The sequence below is a fragment of the Balaenoptera acutorostrata genome, chromosome 7, assembly GCF_949987535.1.
Source record: "Balaenoptera acutorostrata chromosome 7, mBalAcu1.1, whole genome shotgun sequence".
NCBI classification, from domain to species: Eukaryota; Metazoa; Chordata; class Mammalia; order Artiodactyla; family Balaenopteridae; genus Balaenoptera; species Balaenoptera acutorostrata.
In genome coordinates, this window is record NC_080070.1 from 70,454,831 (window position 1) to 70,473,019 (window position 18,189).

Consider the following 18,189-nt stretch of genomic DNA (forward strand, 5'->3'; position numbering starts at 1 on the left):
ATTAACCTAGCCTGCTTGTTTACCTGTCAGTGTGTCATCATCTTGCTAATGGGTTCCAGCATCTTATATGGTGGGTCACTTTAATCCACTGTGAATAAAATGATGCCCCCTTTTGGTCAGCCAGTGGCCTATTCTGCCTAGTGATTCTTAACGTTCTCCGGAGTCAAATTTCATTACATCATTTTAGACTAGTTTACAATTCTCTAATAAAGGAATGGTCCACAATACAAATGCTTCACATTTCCTAAATGTCCTATCTATTCAGAATCACTTTTTCCTACTTCATTTATCACGCGAAGTGGTAATTCTCATATCTTTCTATTTGGCCACAGCCCTTAGCTCTCATTTTAGCTGCTTTTCAGCTGTCCTTTCCTCTTATTACTGGAGATTATTTTCCTGCTGAAATGAAATATTCTCCACTTTATCCCTATAGAACTCAATTGTATTTTTATCTTCCCACTTCTCTAATCTGTCAAGATGTTTTGAATTTAAATCCAAAGTAAGAAAGTCAGTCCACCCAAGTAGATGTCATCAGTACAAATATACTTTGTATTCATTCAAGTAATTGATAGAAGAGTGTCTGTTTTATGCCTGGAAGATGTTAATCTGAATTGCCTCCCCCCACAAGTTAATTTAGAAGTATTGCTAACTGCCGTGATAAAATTTATTACACAAAGGGAAAAATGTGATATGAACAATCTAATTATTCTATTTCTTGAATACTCTGTATAGATCATGCTAGACTAAGCAAATTAAAATTAACCAAATCTATTTTTTTGTCAGTCTCACCATTCTAAAGCAAATGAAATCCAATAATGAGGTTTTTGGAAATTTTTACAGATTAGTGTTCTTTATTTTTATTTCTAATTAATTAGGGGATGGGGGAACTGCTGGATATTTCAAAATATTTTTGGTTAAAATATGGGACACAAGAAAAAGTGTTATAAAGTTATTAAGTAGGATGTAGGTATCCAATGTATGTGCGATCATGCATGATACAAAGTATATTAAGTTAACATAATGCTTGACTTCTTATATTGGTAATGTCCACTAGGACTAAGAATTCTGATTAGCTTATTTAGCTTATTTTCACATCAACAACTCTGGATATTTTTACTGAGAAAGAGTCATTGGATAATTCATCTCTATTTATACATAAGCTTAAAAACGTATGACTGTGTTGTTTCTCTCATTGTGGTGAATAATATTACTTTTTCCTCCTACTTTTTTGTCTTTGATTTCATAAAACATACAAAGAAATCTATTTGGCATATTCTTCAAATCAGGGAAATGGCTTACCACATGCCTATTCTCAGATGCTTTTTTATTACACAAGGATTTTTTTCAGTAATAAAAAAGTTCAGAAATAAAAAAAATGTAGATGATTCACTAATTATGATCATCTGGATTTACACAAGTGCAGACGAATTTGGGACTTCAGCATTATCATGAAAACCTGTAAACATTTAGGAAATCACTGTAGGGAGACCAAAATTATTTACAAAGGATCATTTATTAAACACTTTTTTTACAAAATACAAAGATTGTTGTTCTGCATGAATACATCATATATGAAAAGATAATGTGTTTTTACTGAATTTAATTTGAAAACATTCAGAATTTTACCTTCTACCAACTTGAGGAATCAATTTTGTTTTGCAACTTGTCTAACACCATGGCCAATCAGGGGGAAACCCTTTTTCTTGTTAATTAAATCATATTCACAACAGCTAACATTTTATAGAAATAAAATCAGACAATGTCTGTCATACAAAGCTCTTTCTGCAAGTAACTGGTTTGCCTATGATCCTAACTTTTTTTTCCAAGCTATAAGATAGGAAGAATTGAGGAGCTAGGTAAGTTTTATAATAATGTATTAGCAGCAGTTGATAGAAAATGCAACATAAGATTTGTTTTGTCTGTGGTACAAGAATATGTCCTATCAGACTCTAATGTATTTTTCTCTACTCAAACACAAGTAAGCATGTGCTGATTGTTTCTGGGATGACAAAATGTATAAAAAGACAAGAAGCTGGTTCTGGTTGTCATCGTGAGTGCCTATTTTCATCAGCTAATACGAATGCATTGCTAAACTTAGTGAAGACAGGAAAATGACTTAAGGGTAATATATACAGAGTTAAAATACATTTTTTAATCCACTTAAGAGTGATTTCAGGCACTGTGGCTGTTCAGGATAAAATGTTTCATGGTTTATTCTTGATAGTAGTGTAATTGTCAGTGCAAGCGAGAGCAAATACCTGCCCACTGTCACACACATGACCTCGGACATCTGGAATGTTCAGAGCAAATTCACCTTCTGCATCTTCACTCTGGAGGCACCTTCAATGCACATGTCTCATAGTTTGCTCTTGATAGCAATTTAATTTTCAGTGCAAGCAAAAGCAAACACAAAGCTGCTCACTGTCCTACACACGACCAACACATCTGGAATATTCAAAGCAAGTTCACCTCCATCTTCACTGTAGAAGAATCTTTAATAAGCGGCACTTAGTGTAAACCCTCTATATATCATGAGAAACAGACTCGAGATGCCTGAATTTAATAATATTAAAAATCACGGTCCTAGTCATCTCTCTGTGTAAACGATGTTTGAAGAAGGCTTGCCATCACAACATTTCTTTCCTGAGAACGGAGCTGATCCCCTCCGTGTATATCATAAGTGTGCATGCTCTGAGCTGTGGTCACTGTCGTGGCTGTCTTCATTCGCTAGAGAGTCCCCTGTTTGTTGGAGAGTGGCTGCACCGATTCCCGAGAGCTCTGAAGGGAGAAGTGTTCCTTTTTTCACATTCACCAGTTCCTTTTCTCGAGCAGCGGCTCCTTGCTGTCCTCCTTTTACTCTCTTCCACTTCATTCTCCTGTTCTGGAACCAGACTTTCACCTTTAACGAAGAAAGGGAGCAAACAAAAGAAAGCACGAAAGAAAGTTAAATGGACCATTTTTTTCTTCCTTTTTGGTCATCAGTGAAAAAAATAGCTTTTCCAAGGCTTATACAAACACACTATGAAAGAGTGAATATGAAAATAAATCAGCATTGAATTTAATCATGTCCCACGTTCATGAGAATAATTTTAAAACTTTCAGAAGGTACCAAGTACTATATTTCACATTTTATGACATACAGTGTAAAAAATAGATGGGAAAGTACTCTATCATTTTAGGTTGTTCAAAGGTATTTAGCTTTATAAAGAGTTTCTGTGAATTAGAACTAACATTTAATAATTGTCGGGGCCAAACAACAGCCCTCCTCCCACCCCGGGCTGTCAATACCTGAACCCATTTAAAAAATGCTCAGGGTGCTACTGATGAAGCTACATCTGGAAGGTCATTCTGTGCCGCTGCAGTCCACGGCTGCATTCCCAAAGCTTTACTTGACCATTCCACCTCAGAGTGAGTCCATCTTCTTTTGAACTATGCTTTTTTTTCCTGCCCTTAGTACTTTTATTTTACTTTACATATATGTGATTCCAATGATTTCCTCAAAACAAGATCAAGATCCAAAATTTTCACTGATACTTGTTAATTGCTAATACTGAGATTGTATATTATGTTAGTCTCATCAGCTTTGTAGAGACATGCATTAAATGACCATCCATGACCACAACCATAATAATAATGGCATCATTTCATTTTCTTGTTTAGGAGGAACTCACTTCCTTTCCTGTTGCACTTCTCATCACTGTATATTCTTATTAGGCTAACTATTCCTTTTACACTGCATTTCTCTGTCTACCCCACTCAAAGTTACCACAAGCCTGAATTTTGTGTTTATCATCCCCAAGCCTTTATTTGAAACAAAGAAATAAACAGAGACAACAGCTTTTTTCACTACATGTGACCCTAAAGAGTACTGTTAAATTTCACCTGTCTTTTAGATTTATCAAAACGGAATGTTTTTAACTATAGCCTTCTTGCCTTATCCATGTTGATTCAAGGGACTGCATTCATTCATTTTTCATGACTGTATACGATTTCATTGTGTGAATATATCACAGTGTACCCATTCTCCTGTTCATGGACACTTGAACAACTTGTTTTTTTCCATTATAAATGATGCTGTTATAAATATTCTTGCATTTGTGTTGTGATAAACATGTGATAGAACTTCTCTGAGTATACATCCAGGAGTTGCCATCATACACAGGGTGTACGAATGTTGAATTTAACATGATAATACAGAAAAATTATTTTCCAAAGCTTCATCAATTTAACCCCCCACAGTCCGGGGTGTAAGAGTTCTTATCAGTCCACATCTTTGTCAATCGTTGGAGTTATCAGTCAGTTTTTTTCCAATATAATGACTATAAATGTTATCGCACCATGTTCTTAGTTTGCATTTCCTGATTACTATAAAGTACAGCATCTTTAAGTGTTTATGGCCCATTTGTATCTCTTCTTTTGTGAAGTGCCTCCACATCTTTGGGTTGCACTGAGTTGTTTTTGGATTTAATTTCATTCCTTATGGACTCTTAAAATATGTTCTGAATGCTAATTTAATGCTTTGTGGTTATATGGCTGTTACTATAGTCTCTCAATTTATAGTGTGTCCATTTCCTTTCCTTAGAGTATCTTTTGATGATCAGATACTCTAAAATTTATTATATTCAAATTTATCAATTGTTTCTCTTATGGCTATCTTTTTCATGTCGTCTCTAAAAATCTTCTTTCTTCTGAGACCATTAAGATATTCTTCTTTGTCTTCTTCTGAAAGTTTTAAGGTTTGCATTTCAAATTGAAGTGCTCAATCCATGACGTATTGATTTTAGTACATACTGCAAAGAAAATTTCTAATTTACTTTATTCCAGTTGTATAATAAGTTTATTCCAAGACCATTTAACGAATAGTCCACCCTTTTTCCAGAAATTATTGTTTTCAACTTTGTCATACATTGTTTCCATTTACACATAGCTTTATTGGATGCACTCATTTGTTATAACCTTTTGACAAAACCACAGTCTTAATTATTATAATTTCATAGTAAGTCTTTATATCTGGCAGAGATAGTTCTGTTTTATTCCAGTCCAGGAATATTTTGAATATTCTCCATTTTCATTTTAGAAACAATCTCAATTTCTGTAAATGCAGAGTGCTAAAGAGAAGTAAAGAGAAACATATTACATTTCTAAAGATGTACTTATTTAAGTGGCCTTCAAATCACAATACTCCATCAAAATTTGTAGAGTTTTCTCAGATGCTGGCACCAAAAAATATTTAAACCAAGTCATTTCTCAACTCTGGATTTTCATTATTCTAGCAGGCCATAATTAAAATCTTGTATCATACATTATCCATACATATATTAATCCATTTAACAATCAAAAATAATAAAATGTAGGAAAAGATTGCTTAGAAACGCAGAATATGTAGTAAAATAGACTGATTATAAACAAGCTGATTGGTGTTCTTGTATTATTATTACTAAATAGCCAAATGACAAGCTATGATTTTTAATCACATATCTACTTAGGGCTAAGCCCCTATACTGATAGGTGCTATATATGCATTTTTCAAATACTCAAAATTTTTTCTATATGATTCCTATTTTATAGATGAGGCAGTTGAGACTCAAAGGTTAAGTGACTTGCCTAAGAGTACACAGATGGGAAAATGTGGTTCCAGAATTTAAACCTGGGGGTTTGTTTGGCTCCAAATTGATTTTTTTTCTTTTTTTTTGGTTTTGTTCCTGTTATATTTCAAACTCCTGCTTTTTAAACCTTCAGGTTAGAAAAGTAAAGAATATAAAGTATGTGAACTCCATCCATATGATTACTATCATTCAGGTAATTCTCCTACTCAATATAATTAGGTTTGTAAATATGACACTATTTTCCTGTACTGTAATTTAGGTAATTATACTACTCAATTTAATTACCTTTGCAAGCTTGACATTGCATGTTTCATTAGATCTTTTCCACATGAGTTGGGCTCTACTCCTGGCTTCACTTCTGAGTTTCTGTGTGAATTTGAGAAAATTATACTTCTCTCTGCCTCAATTTTCATATTTGTAATATGGCAATAATGAGCCTTTCAATATTCTCCATAGGGAAATTTTCTCCATGGACAATTCCAGATGGAAGAAACACATCATCATCATTGTCACCAAAGAGTGAAATATCCAGCCAAAATAATCTTGGCAGAAAATGGGAGGAATAGATTTCTTTAAATCTACACTTATTTCCTTTTCTGGGAGGAGGGGTGCATTAATTCTATAATACCAGTATAAAACCTGTTATGTGCAATTCTAAATGAGAAAAATGTAAGAATATGGTATTGATTTTAGAAACAGTATAGGTTATTTTGTGTTGTTTCCTATGTCTACCATGTGAAATTTTGCCATTTCATTTTCTTAAACAGACAAATGAAAGACTTCAGAGTTTTCAATAGTAGCTATGTATCCATACATATATATGGATATACAGATATATGCATGTATATGTGAAAGCATTTGATGATTATATAACAAATCTAATCATTCTAATACCTTTAGGTATTTTCTTGAGGTATTTCTTGAAATACCTTGAGGTATTTTCTTATTTCAAGCTACATATTTGATACAGGAACTCCGTGAATTTAGTAATGGAACAAAACACAGAAACAGATGCATGATGAGTACACCATATAAAAATGGGAAGGAAGAGTACAGAACTTCAAAAGTCAGTGTGTCCAGTTGTATTTTCAAATATAAAATATTGGGATGAATTGAAATATGGAGAGGAAGATTTTGGGGAAAAGCACATGTTTTTCTACAACCATCACAGTATTAAAAACAAATCTAGGGGGCTTCCCTGGTGGCGCAGTGGTTGAGAGTCTGCCTGCTAATGCAGGGGACACGGGGTCGAGCCCTGGTCTGGGAGGATCCCGCATGCCGCGGAGCGGCTGGGCCCGTGAGCCACAACTGCTGAGCCTGCGCGTCTGGAGCCTGTGCCCCGCAACGGGAGGGGCCGCGATGGTGAGGGGCCCGCGCACCGCGATGAAGAGCGGTCCCCGCACCGCGATGAAGAGTGGCCCCCACTTGCCGTAACCGGAGAAAGCCCTCGCACGAACCGAAGACCCAACACAGCCAAAAATAAATAAATAAATAAATAAAGTAGCTATAAAAAAAAAAAAAACTAAATTTAAAAACAAATCTATAAAAGTAATTCTGGATTATGTCAATATTGCCATTAGAATAATAACTCCATGGTTTTATAAATAAAGAAACTTTATAGTTTAATTTATTATCACTTAATAATCCAGCTTCGTTGGCTGGATTGAAAAAATACTTTTGTAAGATAGCTAAAGAATAATCATTCAAATGCTTGACAATTTTTTAAATATGCAAATTATTTTGATTAAAATTTGCAAGTGTGTTTCATATAATAATCTGCACTTAAAAACTCAGTAGAGTAAAACTAATCTTGTGTTTCCTTGGTGACTTAGAATCTGTAGTCATTCATTCATACACTCAATATTACTGAATGTTTAGTAACAGGTAAGAGGGGTTAGATTGAGGAATGTGTACAAATAAATAAGAAATAGTTCCTGCCCTCAAGGGCAGTTTACTGACTGTATATGAGGCCTTTGGCATATACTGAGATGAGTAAAGATTAGCTTCATCTTTTACAGAATATCTTTAAACTGCTTGTTGTTGTAGTTGGTGTCATTGCTAATCCCCTAATAAGAGGTTCCCCCAATGGTCCATGAGATGGCATGAACTCTATCCCTACATTCAATGTCCCACACTGTTTTGCTGCCACACAATTATTATAGCAAATGATTTCTTTCCTCTGGGAATCTCATGCTCTTGTTGTTACTGGCATCCTGTGTGTCTCTGAATTTTTTGTTCTAGTAACCTAGGGTAGTACCTTAGGTGCTAGGAAATTGGATCATCAAATATTTTGCATACAACTAAAATATGTCCATCTTGGAGTATGATATATAAATTTTGTGAACTTTTATTATTTTATTTGGGCTTAAAGTCAATTTATCTCCTATCGGCAATTTCTCTGGAAATGCTGGTTAATGAGTTTTGTTGTGTTTTTTTTAGTATTTCCTTTTTTTAAGATTGGATCTAGGGCAAGATTCCATATGAAGTATGTTTTGTTACATAGTATGATTAATAACTCAGATAAAAATAAATTCTTTCTCCCACAAGAATCTGAGTAATGAAAAATACCATTGTTCATGAAATGAAAGCAATATGAACCAAACTTATAGGCTCTTAATATTTCTGCATGAAGGTAATATTTTTCAACAAAATCTTCAAAATAAAAAAATAACAAAGGAAATAATAGCCTGCAGTGTTAGTAGTAAATATTTAAAGTGCTCAGTTATAAACTTTACTTTTCAGAACATCTGATTATTATGAAGCCTCACTTTTTAATCCCCTAGTTTACAAGTACTTAGTATTCACATTGCCTGGATAATCAAACTACTATTTAAATAAATAGGAAAACATTTATTCACATCTTGACTCTCATTACTGAAGAAAGCAGCTAAGAGAATCTTACTGTAGCTAATATGTATAAATGATATTTCAGAATCTAGAAATCTAATTTTTCTTTTTAATAAAAATACTGTAACTGAGAATCATTGTTACTATTTGCTAAACATTCGTTTTATCTCTTTAATTTATTTAGCCATTCACATATGGCCTTCTATGTATAAGTTCATAATACCTGTCCTTGAGGGTTCACAATATATCAGGAGAACACAAATGAAATATGTAGCTGTACTGTCATACAATTTTCTAAAATGGCCAGGGGCAAACTGGTTGATAGAAAGTAGAATCTACATAATGCTATAACCCATATCTACAGACTACCATAAATGTCTGTCTTTTGAAGAAACAATCATAACACGTAACATCTGGATGAAAACTAAATATTTCAGTGACATATCTAGATGTCTCTAAACATCTGGAGTTTGTAGATTTAATATTTCAACTGTTTCTATTTGTATATGAACACTTGAAATACTGTAAACACTAACAAATATTTATTCACATCTTTAACATGTGAAAACATGCAAAGGAGTAATTGTATGAATATAATTTTATCACAGGTGTGATTAAATTCGATCATGGCGGCTGATCTAGTAAACCTACTGTATCAATAAATGGATCCCAGTAAGACTTATCCAAGTAATTCAGTGGCAAAGTCAGTGGTTAAACTGAAGAATTAGAACCAAGAATGCTCTATAAGGTAAGGATGAAAATGGGGGAAAAGAAACCTTCTTTACTCTTCCTGTCTGAATAGATTTATATCTGATTAAGAGAAGGAATCCCTCGGCTATTTCCAAGAAGCACGTGGGAGCTACCGGTTGACTACTGTTTCTATAGCATTGCAACATGGGGTTGGGACGTGGGGTGTGCGTGTGTGTGTGTGTGTGTCTGTGTGTGTGTGTGTTGGGGGGTGAAGGGGGTTAGGACATATTCCATGACTAAAAGCCTGAATCCCTCTGTAGAGGACTGCCACTCACCTTTCTCCTCTATTTTAACACAATGTTTAAGACCAGGAAATCATTTTCCGGCCTCTATAATTTTCAGTTTCAAAGTCTCTTTTTTTTCTTTTTGTACTTAGAATGCTTGAGAACCAGGCTCACTAAAAAAAAATGTAGTCATAAAACATTTACGATTTCACGTCTTTGAACAAACTGAATACGCATTAGCCATTGACAGCCGTGGGCAAATAACATGTTGAACAAGAAATAAACTAATTACAAGCCAATCATATGTATTATATTCTCCTTACCAAAAATGCAGCCAGAGTAATCATTCACATGACGAGCAAAATTCTTAGAGGACTGACCACTTTTAAATTTGACCCTTTAGAAATGTCATAGTAGTAGTAAATGCTAACAATTTTACCTCTTTTGTCATACCTGATGAAATTCAATTCAAATGACCTACTTTATTAATATTAATTTACAGTGAAAATTCACTACACTATTTCTATACAAGATTAAAAAAAACAGATACATCTTTTAGGTATTCTAAGTGAAATATTGTTTAGCTCAGTATATCATGAGTAAATGACTTCAGCAAATCTGAGTGGAAATATCAAAACTAAATTAGGCATTTTGCTCCATTACTGTGTTAACAAATTCCTGAATAGCAGTTCTTGAATACATGGAAATTGTGTATTCTGACCCACAGCTGGTACTTATCTTGTTTAAACTACTAAGATCAACTAGAATGATGACCTTTGCTTGCAACATCTTGCCTAATCTCTGGGATAATGTTTAACAATAGTTAGCAATATATCACAATCAGTACATACAATTTTAAGAAATGAACTTTATCCTAGCCACTGTCTAATTAAGTGAAATCTATCAAATGTAAATATTGATTGAAACACAGAAACTCACCATTCTTATAAGAGCAGTAGAATTTTGGCAATTCTTATGATTCAATCTAATTAAATATTCTTATTATTTCTTGACAACTAATTTCAATATCAGAATACATGTGAACCTTCACTACACTTTTATTAGATTTTGGAGCTGTCTCCAAAATTATTCTAAGAACTTATAATGGCAATTATTACTATCATATGAATATACACTGACCACAAAAGTATTCAGTAATTTCAATAACTGGGAAAATTTCAAAAAATTGAAAAAAACTGTTCAGCATAAGAATTAGAAGTGATAAAGAGAAATGAAGTTAAAATCCATCCTAAGTTAAATACATCTCAGGTTTTCATGAGGAGTCATGGAAATAGTGAGATTAATTGGTAGAAAGTCTTTTATAGCCAAATTCTCTAGAAATTGTCCATTATTAGATCTGTATTTACTATTTTATAGATGTCATAGAACATATGCAATGCTCTATATACATTTTTAGATAACAGAACATCTCTTTAAAGTTGAAGATGTCAACATAAAACTTGAACCGGCTTCTCAAAATTTCCAGAAGCTTCTTAGTTTTAGAATTCATTTTAAATTACATGCAAAAAACCTTATATGATCGCAAGGATACTGTGGAAAAGGAGTAATCTTTCATTACAGAAGATTTTTTTCTTTAACATTACACTTTAAATGATGATCTGTGTTGCAACGCATGATATGTTTCAGAATGTTACTGTCGATTTATTGATTAAATATAAGTTAATTATTTGTTTCCTTATTGAGGAAATACCTAAAATTAAGGCTCATTTTATATGTGTGTATATACATATAGGTAGATAGCGATGTATGTGTATATCTCTACGTCTATCTCTCTATTCATCTACCTAAGAACGTTTTAAAAAATAGATTCTTTACATACTCTCAAGGCTGGTTCAATAAGGGTGGAGTCTTATTTTTCTGATTTTTTTCTATATTATTTCAAACTTGGATATTTACATTGGTAAATGGTTAGGGTTCAATTGCTTATTTCTCAGCCTTCTACTTTATACAGCTAATATCTCTGAAAATTAATTTAGGAGAGGGTGGAATTGTTAATCTTCTCTTTATAGATTTTGCTTTATTATTGACATTCTTAAATTTTACATCGTAGCCTTTGTTTTGTGGAACCTAAGGCAGTTCTGAATGTGGCTTTTAGAGCTCACCACACATTGTCGATATGCATTTCTTTAAAAAAACAAACAAACAGCATTATTCAGGAAATAGCTCTTTTTATTTTGAACTAAGATTCCACTGTATATTCCACCATCAAATTGTCCACCCTATTCTACCCCATTTTTCCCATCAGAGTCAAATCATATTTAATCTCTCAAATTAGCAGGCACACCATGATTTATGCAAAAGAAATATCTATCCGTTACTCTACGTGACTGTTAAATACTACTCTAAAGAAATGAGGAAATATCTAAAATCACTGGCTACACAGGTATTCTTGGATTACCTTGAATCGACAATATGTCTGATCTTGGAGACATAATTTATTAGCTAAGTAACTGAAAGTATTCATCGAAATGTATAGAAATGAACGTGCAAAGGGGAGGGATTGTGCAAAATGCTGAGTAAAACACAAAACCACTGTTTATTTGGCACAGGAAAAATTCTCCTTCACAGTCATCCAAAAAATGGACGTCTATTTGGAAAATACTTGGCATTGAGCCATTTAATGATTTATGAGTAACAAACAAAACATAATCCCTCTCATTCCCACTAATGTAATATGATCCAACTAGGTGGGATTTTCCATTTATCTTGGCAGAGGTATCATGAATTCAGGCTGTTTATCCTGGTAATCTTAGCTTACAAATCTGCAACATTGCACCTTTGATTAGCTCTGTGAAATGATTTTGTGAAAAGGAAGGATCTCCCATTCTTTCTATATTTGGCAGCCTTAACTCTATAAATATGTCCATTTTGTCACTCCTATAGTTTTATGCAGCTGCCTTCCCTCTTCTTCCCATTGTGAGACATTAAAAATTTGGCATGAGCTTTTTCCAAGTGTATCTGGATGGATGAAAAAGCCAGAATAAGCTTGTCAAACTTAAAAAAAATCTTGGGACAGGAGGGTCTTCAGACTGACTGGCTCTTCAAAGTATTCCAAGTGGCTCTGCCAACTGAGGATTATTAGATGTTGACTGAGAAGGGTATATGAGAATATGTTGTACACTTGAGGCTGTAAATTAGAAACTGGAAGGTTACTAGAGTGGTAACTGTTCCACAAAACAGCACTATATAATTAAAATATTTAAAGCTCAACTTTGTTCCAGTGTATCCATTTTTATTTAACATAAAACAATTTTCTTTAACACCTAAGTGCTAACATGGAATTCCTTTGCAGGATAAGCCTCTTCTTCTCCTTCTTTCTTCTTCCTCTTTGGCCAGATGGAGTTCAAAGGGGATTACAGACATCCCCTGCCTGTACAGGCATTGCATTATGGGAGACACAAACATAAAAGTCCGATTTCTTTGGAGATTTCAGAACTATTCTTCAGATTTGAAAATTTGAGTCCCGAGTGATATTTAAGGATTTAGTGTACCTTACTTTTCTCTAAAAGGAAACCTAATCATTATTGCAAATATTTATAATCACATGTATGTGGCCCATCAGAGCATGTGTGGCAAGTATATTGATTGGGTGATATAAACAAGGGAGCAGTATCTACAAATAACATATCAATTATACATATACATATTTTATAGGCAATTATGTAAATTTTCTAAATAAAATTACATCTAAAAACTGTTTCTGGTTATAAAGTAAGTTTTCATTTACAAGAAAGTTATTTATTGTGAAACAATTCTGCTATTAATGGAAATGATTCAATATTTGTTGTTTTTTCCCTTTACATTATTAGAACATACAAGTTCTTTTTCCATATTTGAATCTTGAAAGGCTTTAAAAAAATCAATAAAAAAAAAATTTTAGGAGATTAAACATCCTATTAAAGTTAAGGAAAACACTGAACAAAATGGAGTTAGATATAATATTCTTTGGTGTATACATTTAAGTTACTTTAATAAATCTCATGTTATTTTAAAGTATGGAAAAAATAAATCTTGCAGCAGAATGGAACTGAAAAATTGTACATCTATAATTAGAATATTTTACATGTGGAAATCCTATAAAAGGGGAGTTATTTAAGATTTCATATGTCAAGATATAGATTACATAGGTAAGTATGTATGACATTAATGCAAAATCAAAGTAATGGAATAGCTGTATCTCAATTAAAAGAAGATGAATGCAAAGGGTTCAGTTTATAACTCTATGTTTATAATTTTAAAAGCCCAACCATGAGAAAATAAACTGAAAATATCTCACTGGGATGAACGCTCTGGCATCTTGGAGGAATATGCTTTCAGACCTTTAAGAATAGCAAAATTGATTGACAGCATACAATATTTTTCTGATGAATTTAGCATAGTAAAATTCAGCCCAGAAAAAAAGCCTTCAGATTCTTAATTTAAGATACTGAATGTGCACAGAAGTAGAGGAAAAAGACATGAGCATTTGGCATAACCAGGAACATTCTCTCAGATGACCCTGTCATTCCTCTCTTTTGATATTCAACACTCATCACAATAGTTAACAATTGTTCAATTTTTGCTTCTTCCATGAGTTCTACCAGACTTGTCCAGCTTATTTTAACAAGATTTTATTTCTATCATCTAGCTCAACAAATATTTGTGTTACAAAAGCATTAACTCACTATGCCTTGCGTAGCAAAGAAGTTTTCCCCCCTCTGGGTGACAGATTTGTTTTATAGTTTATGCTAAAATTTATTTCACATTCATTGTGACATATAAACCTGAGTAGAAGAAAGAGAAGGTAGTTTTAATTTCCATTTTATGCCTGGGGGAGATTGTTACTTGTCTAAGAATACCCAATTCCAATTGGCAAATCTAGGATTTTTGTTCAGATTTTTCTCATAACAATTAAATTTTTTTCTGACTAACAAAAACTAAAGACATAATTTTGATTGGGAATTTAGATTCCACACGCATCCATCATATTTTCTTATTAACTTGCAAAACTGTTAATAGAGATTTATAGGACAAAAAACTTCTACACAATACCAAATTTTCAATTCTTTGAAAACCTAATTAACTCTCAGTGTTTGTTTTTGTTGTTATTGTTGTTGTTGTTATTTTTTCCCTTTATGAGGCTATAGTTAGATTGTTTCCCTAATGACCGCAAAAAAATTTTGTCTTCCTTCTATGTGTCTACTCCCATAGGCCATAGGCAGTCCTCTCTTACAGTGACACCGAGCTTGGTCATATGATTCGCTTTAGACAATGGGACATTAGTAAATATGATGCAAACAGAGGCTTTGAAAGCCCTTGTACATTGGCGTTTTTCCTCTAAATACTCCTGGGAATGCTTCTACCACCATTTGTGAATCCCAGGGAGCCTATCAGAAGATGAAACCACATATGCAACAGGGACAAGATGTCCCAGGTGAGGCTGCCTACACCAACCAATTCTTAGTTACCCACCAGCTGACTACAGTTCCATGAGGGCTCTAGGTAAGGCCAGAAGTAGGCCAATTGAGCCCAGTCAAAATCTTTGATCCTCAAAATTTTGAGCAAATTAAATGTTGGTTATTATTTAAAGCCATTAAGACTTTTGAGTGGCTTGTTACACAGCAAAGGCTAAGTGATACAAATTTTAAAGGGACCCTTTTTAAAAAACAAAGATTAAAATTGTGCATGTGCGTGTATATAGTGTGGGTGTGGGTATGTATATATATGTACATAAGTTTCTCACATAATGGCTTCTGATTCTTTTCCAAGAATGGCAAGTCAGTTAGGAAAAAATAAGAAATGCCCAAAATACTTTCAAAATTCCCAAATCAAATTTACAGAATTTCTCCTAAAAAGACATTATTCTTAGCCAAAAGTGAGGCCTCTGCTCTATGATCAGATAATGACAGGTAACCATAGGACATTCCCAGAAAAGAAAGCACAGATCTTGACTCTTCTCTAGACTAAGCACAGTAATGCATCCCATATTTCTGTAGATTACAAGCAAACCCTAGTTTCTTATTTCCTTTATGTATCATTTAAAATATAGTTTCATTTCCTAGAATTCACTGCCTCTATACAAAAACATTAATGTATAATTCCACCCTCCTTCTTTTTTTCTGTTTCCAGTTAAAAAAAAATAAAAGCAAAAAAACATATGTCTGACAATGTAGATTTTGGATCCTGCTTTCCAGCATGCTAAATGTTGTACACTTATGGAGAGAACTTTGTATGTGAAGTTCAAGGGAAGGAAAATGTTGTGCTCCATAACTTCGGTACTAGTCGTAATATTTAATAAAATATAAACTGCCAATAAATAAAACCACATAAAAGTGTTCCTCTGTATATTTTCACTACCCAGAATTATCCTACTAAAACCTGAAATACAGAAATTAACAGAAGGAAAGCAGATGATTGAAGAAGTTGGATAAAATAACTTGCTCTCCTAAGACAGTATTCATCTGTCCACACCATGTTGATATTTCTTTGCTTCCAGTGGGATCCCTGGAGGAGGTGCATACAGTGGAAAAGGAAATGAGACTCTACTCCTAAGAGTGCCAATCAAAACTGCACTGTCCATAAAGATGTTTGCATTTGCCTTTCAGGAATGTTTTCCTAAAGATTAGCAACTATTAACCATCAGTAGGGTAGATTCTCCTAGGGAAAATCAGAACCCATATAAGGAGTGCTCTGGGAACACTACTGGAGCAAATCATTTGCCATTCAATTAAAATACAAGAAAGGACCTAAAAAGTAATTAATTAAAAATATTATTTAGGTCTTACTAACTGGTGTCCACAGGTCACTAATAATTTCAAAGTGTTCTCTAAATGAGTGGGTACCAGAATTTTGAACTTCTGAGACCAATACAATTTCAAAAATATTTGAAGTAATGGGGTAGAAATGTTTGCCAATGATCTATGTGGCCTTGCTCCCATAATTTCCCAGCTCCCTTGAATTTAAGTGGTACCATTGACTATTTCCGGACATGAGAGTGTAAATGGAAGTGACATGGGTCATTTCCAGGTGAAAACATTTAAAGGTCAATGCATGAACCTCCAACTCTTTCTTACCTCCTGTGGTTACCAAGGACACCACATGTCAGGATGCCAGAGGGTCAGACTGGGTCCCTGAGTGATTATTTGGAGTGCTGGACTTGTAAAGTTAGTATGGAGAGTGAACAAACAATGAACTTTTTTCTTGTGTCACTGAGGTTTGGGGGTTAATGTGCAACATAAACCCTAACCTGAGCAATAGAGGAAACTAACATGGGACTGCCAACTTTCTATTATGCAAAATAAGGAGATTTTAAAATATAAGCAAATAAAATTCCTCTCCATATGCCGTCATTATATAAAAGAAATAATATTTTAAAATCAAAAAATATAAGAAAGGTACAATCACAGAACAAAGGATGATTCCTTAAACTGAATAAATGCAGTTTTCTATAAAACATGGCTATCTTATTCTTTCTTAATTTTGTCATTTTGCTGGGCAAAAACTTCATCATGAAGGAGAAAATCTGTCTTCACAATGATATTTAAGAACCACAGATCTAGATATTTCAAAAATGGCGGGAGAAGACTGTTGACCCAAAGCAATTAAAAATATCATATAATCTCAATATCCGACATTACCTGTCTTTCAGTGAGATCCAGATTCACTGCTATCTCATATCGCCTCAGTCTGGTCAGATAATTATGATGGGCAAATTCTGCTTCAAGTTCTCTGATTTGCTCTTTGGTAAAAGCTGTCCTTTCCTTCCTGGGTTTGCTATTGACTTCTGACTTGTAATTTCCTTCCTGGGAGTCTGGAAATAAAAGAGAGAATTAGATTTAGTTCATACATTTAAACATGTTCAATCCTATCATTCATACCAGAAACATTTACTGAGTAACTACTTTTCCAGGTAGCGTTAGACATGGTAAAAATAGAGAGAGACCAAAGACAGTAAGACTTATCTCAACAGGGTGAGATAAATTTCTTTTTTTTCCCAGTGTGCCCCCAAGTGACTCACAACCTAATTGGGGAAGTGTCTAGTTTTCTTCTTTTGAAATAGGAACAAAAAACTTAACTGCTCTTAACATGCTGTTATAATAACAAGATAAAACAAAGCCCCTCTAGAAAACAATTTTATATCTGAAACTATTCAGATATAAAATTTCTTCTAATAAGTTTTTCAACATAAATTCTTGAGGTCTAAGTATGACTAAACAGAGTGATCCTAAGAAATAGTGGTGACTCAGTATGTGACTATCTGAGCAATTCAAATATCTAGCAACTGGACCATAAAAGTCAGTTCAAGCTCAGAGTAAGCATACATACGTGTGTGTGTGTATTTATTGGTTTTTTAATTTCAATTTAAGTGCAGTCTCCTTGAAGGCAATAGCAATGCTCTCCTTTTATTTTGAGTAATACTTAGTGCAATGTGGAATCTATAAATACAATTTTGTTCATTTAACTCAAAATATGAACAGAGTTTTAAATGTTTTTTCCCTACATATGAGATAAACATAAGATGCACAACACCTAAAATTAGGTACCCAAACACCAAATCTTATAATGCCCTGTAGAAAAAATCATAATTTACAGCAAGCATATCATGCCATCTTTTCTTCTAAGAGTTCAAGACATAATTAACATATTTTACTTATCTTCATAATATCTCTGAGATGTAGGTTAGAAGACATTCTTAACATACTGAAGAACAGAACGTGTGTCTATAATGGAAAAAAATTCTACATATACAAGTAATAGATAAT

General features: G+C 33.5%; 1 protein-coding gene across 1 annotated transcript in view; it reads right to left on the bottom strand.

The window, feature by feature from the left end:
- Positions 1-1,494: 1,494 nt before the first annotated feature.
- The window catches only part of MEOX2 (mesenchyme homeobox 2), a 65,900-nt gene continuing 49,205 nt past the window's right edge, over positions 1,495-18,189 (bottom strand). Inside the window, exons 2-3 of the mRNA XM_007164885.2 lie at positions 17,065-17,237; positions 1,495-2,899 (exon numbers count right to left, since the gene is read on the bottom strand). Of these exons, the coding sequence (XP_007164947.1) occupies positions 2,675-2,899; positions 17,065-17,237 (398 nt within the window). The 3' untranslated portion in view covers positions 1,495-2,674. The remainder of the gene's footprint in view (positions 2,900-17,064; positions 17,238-18,189) is intronic.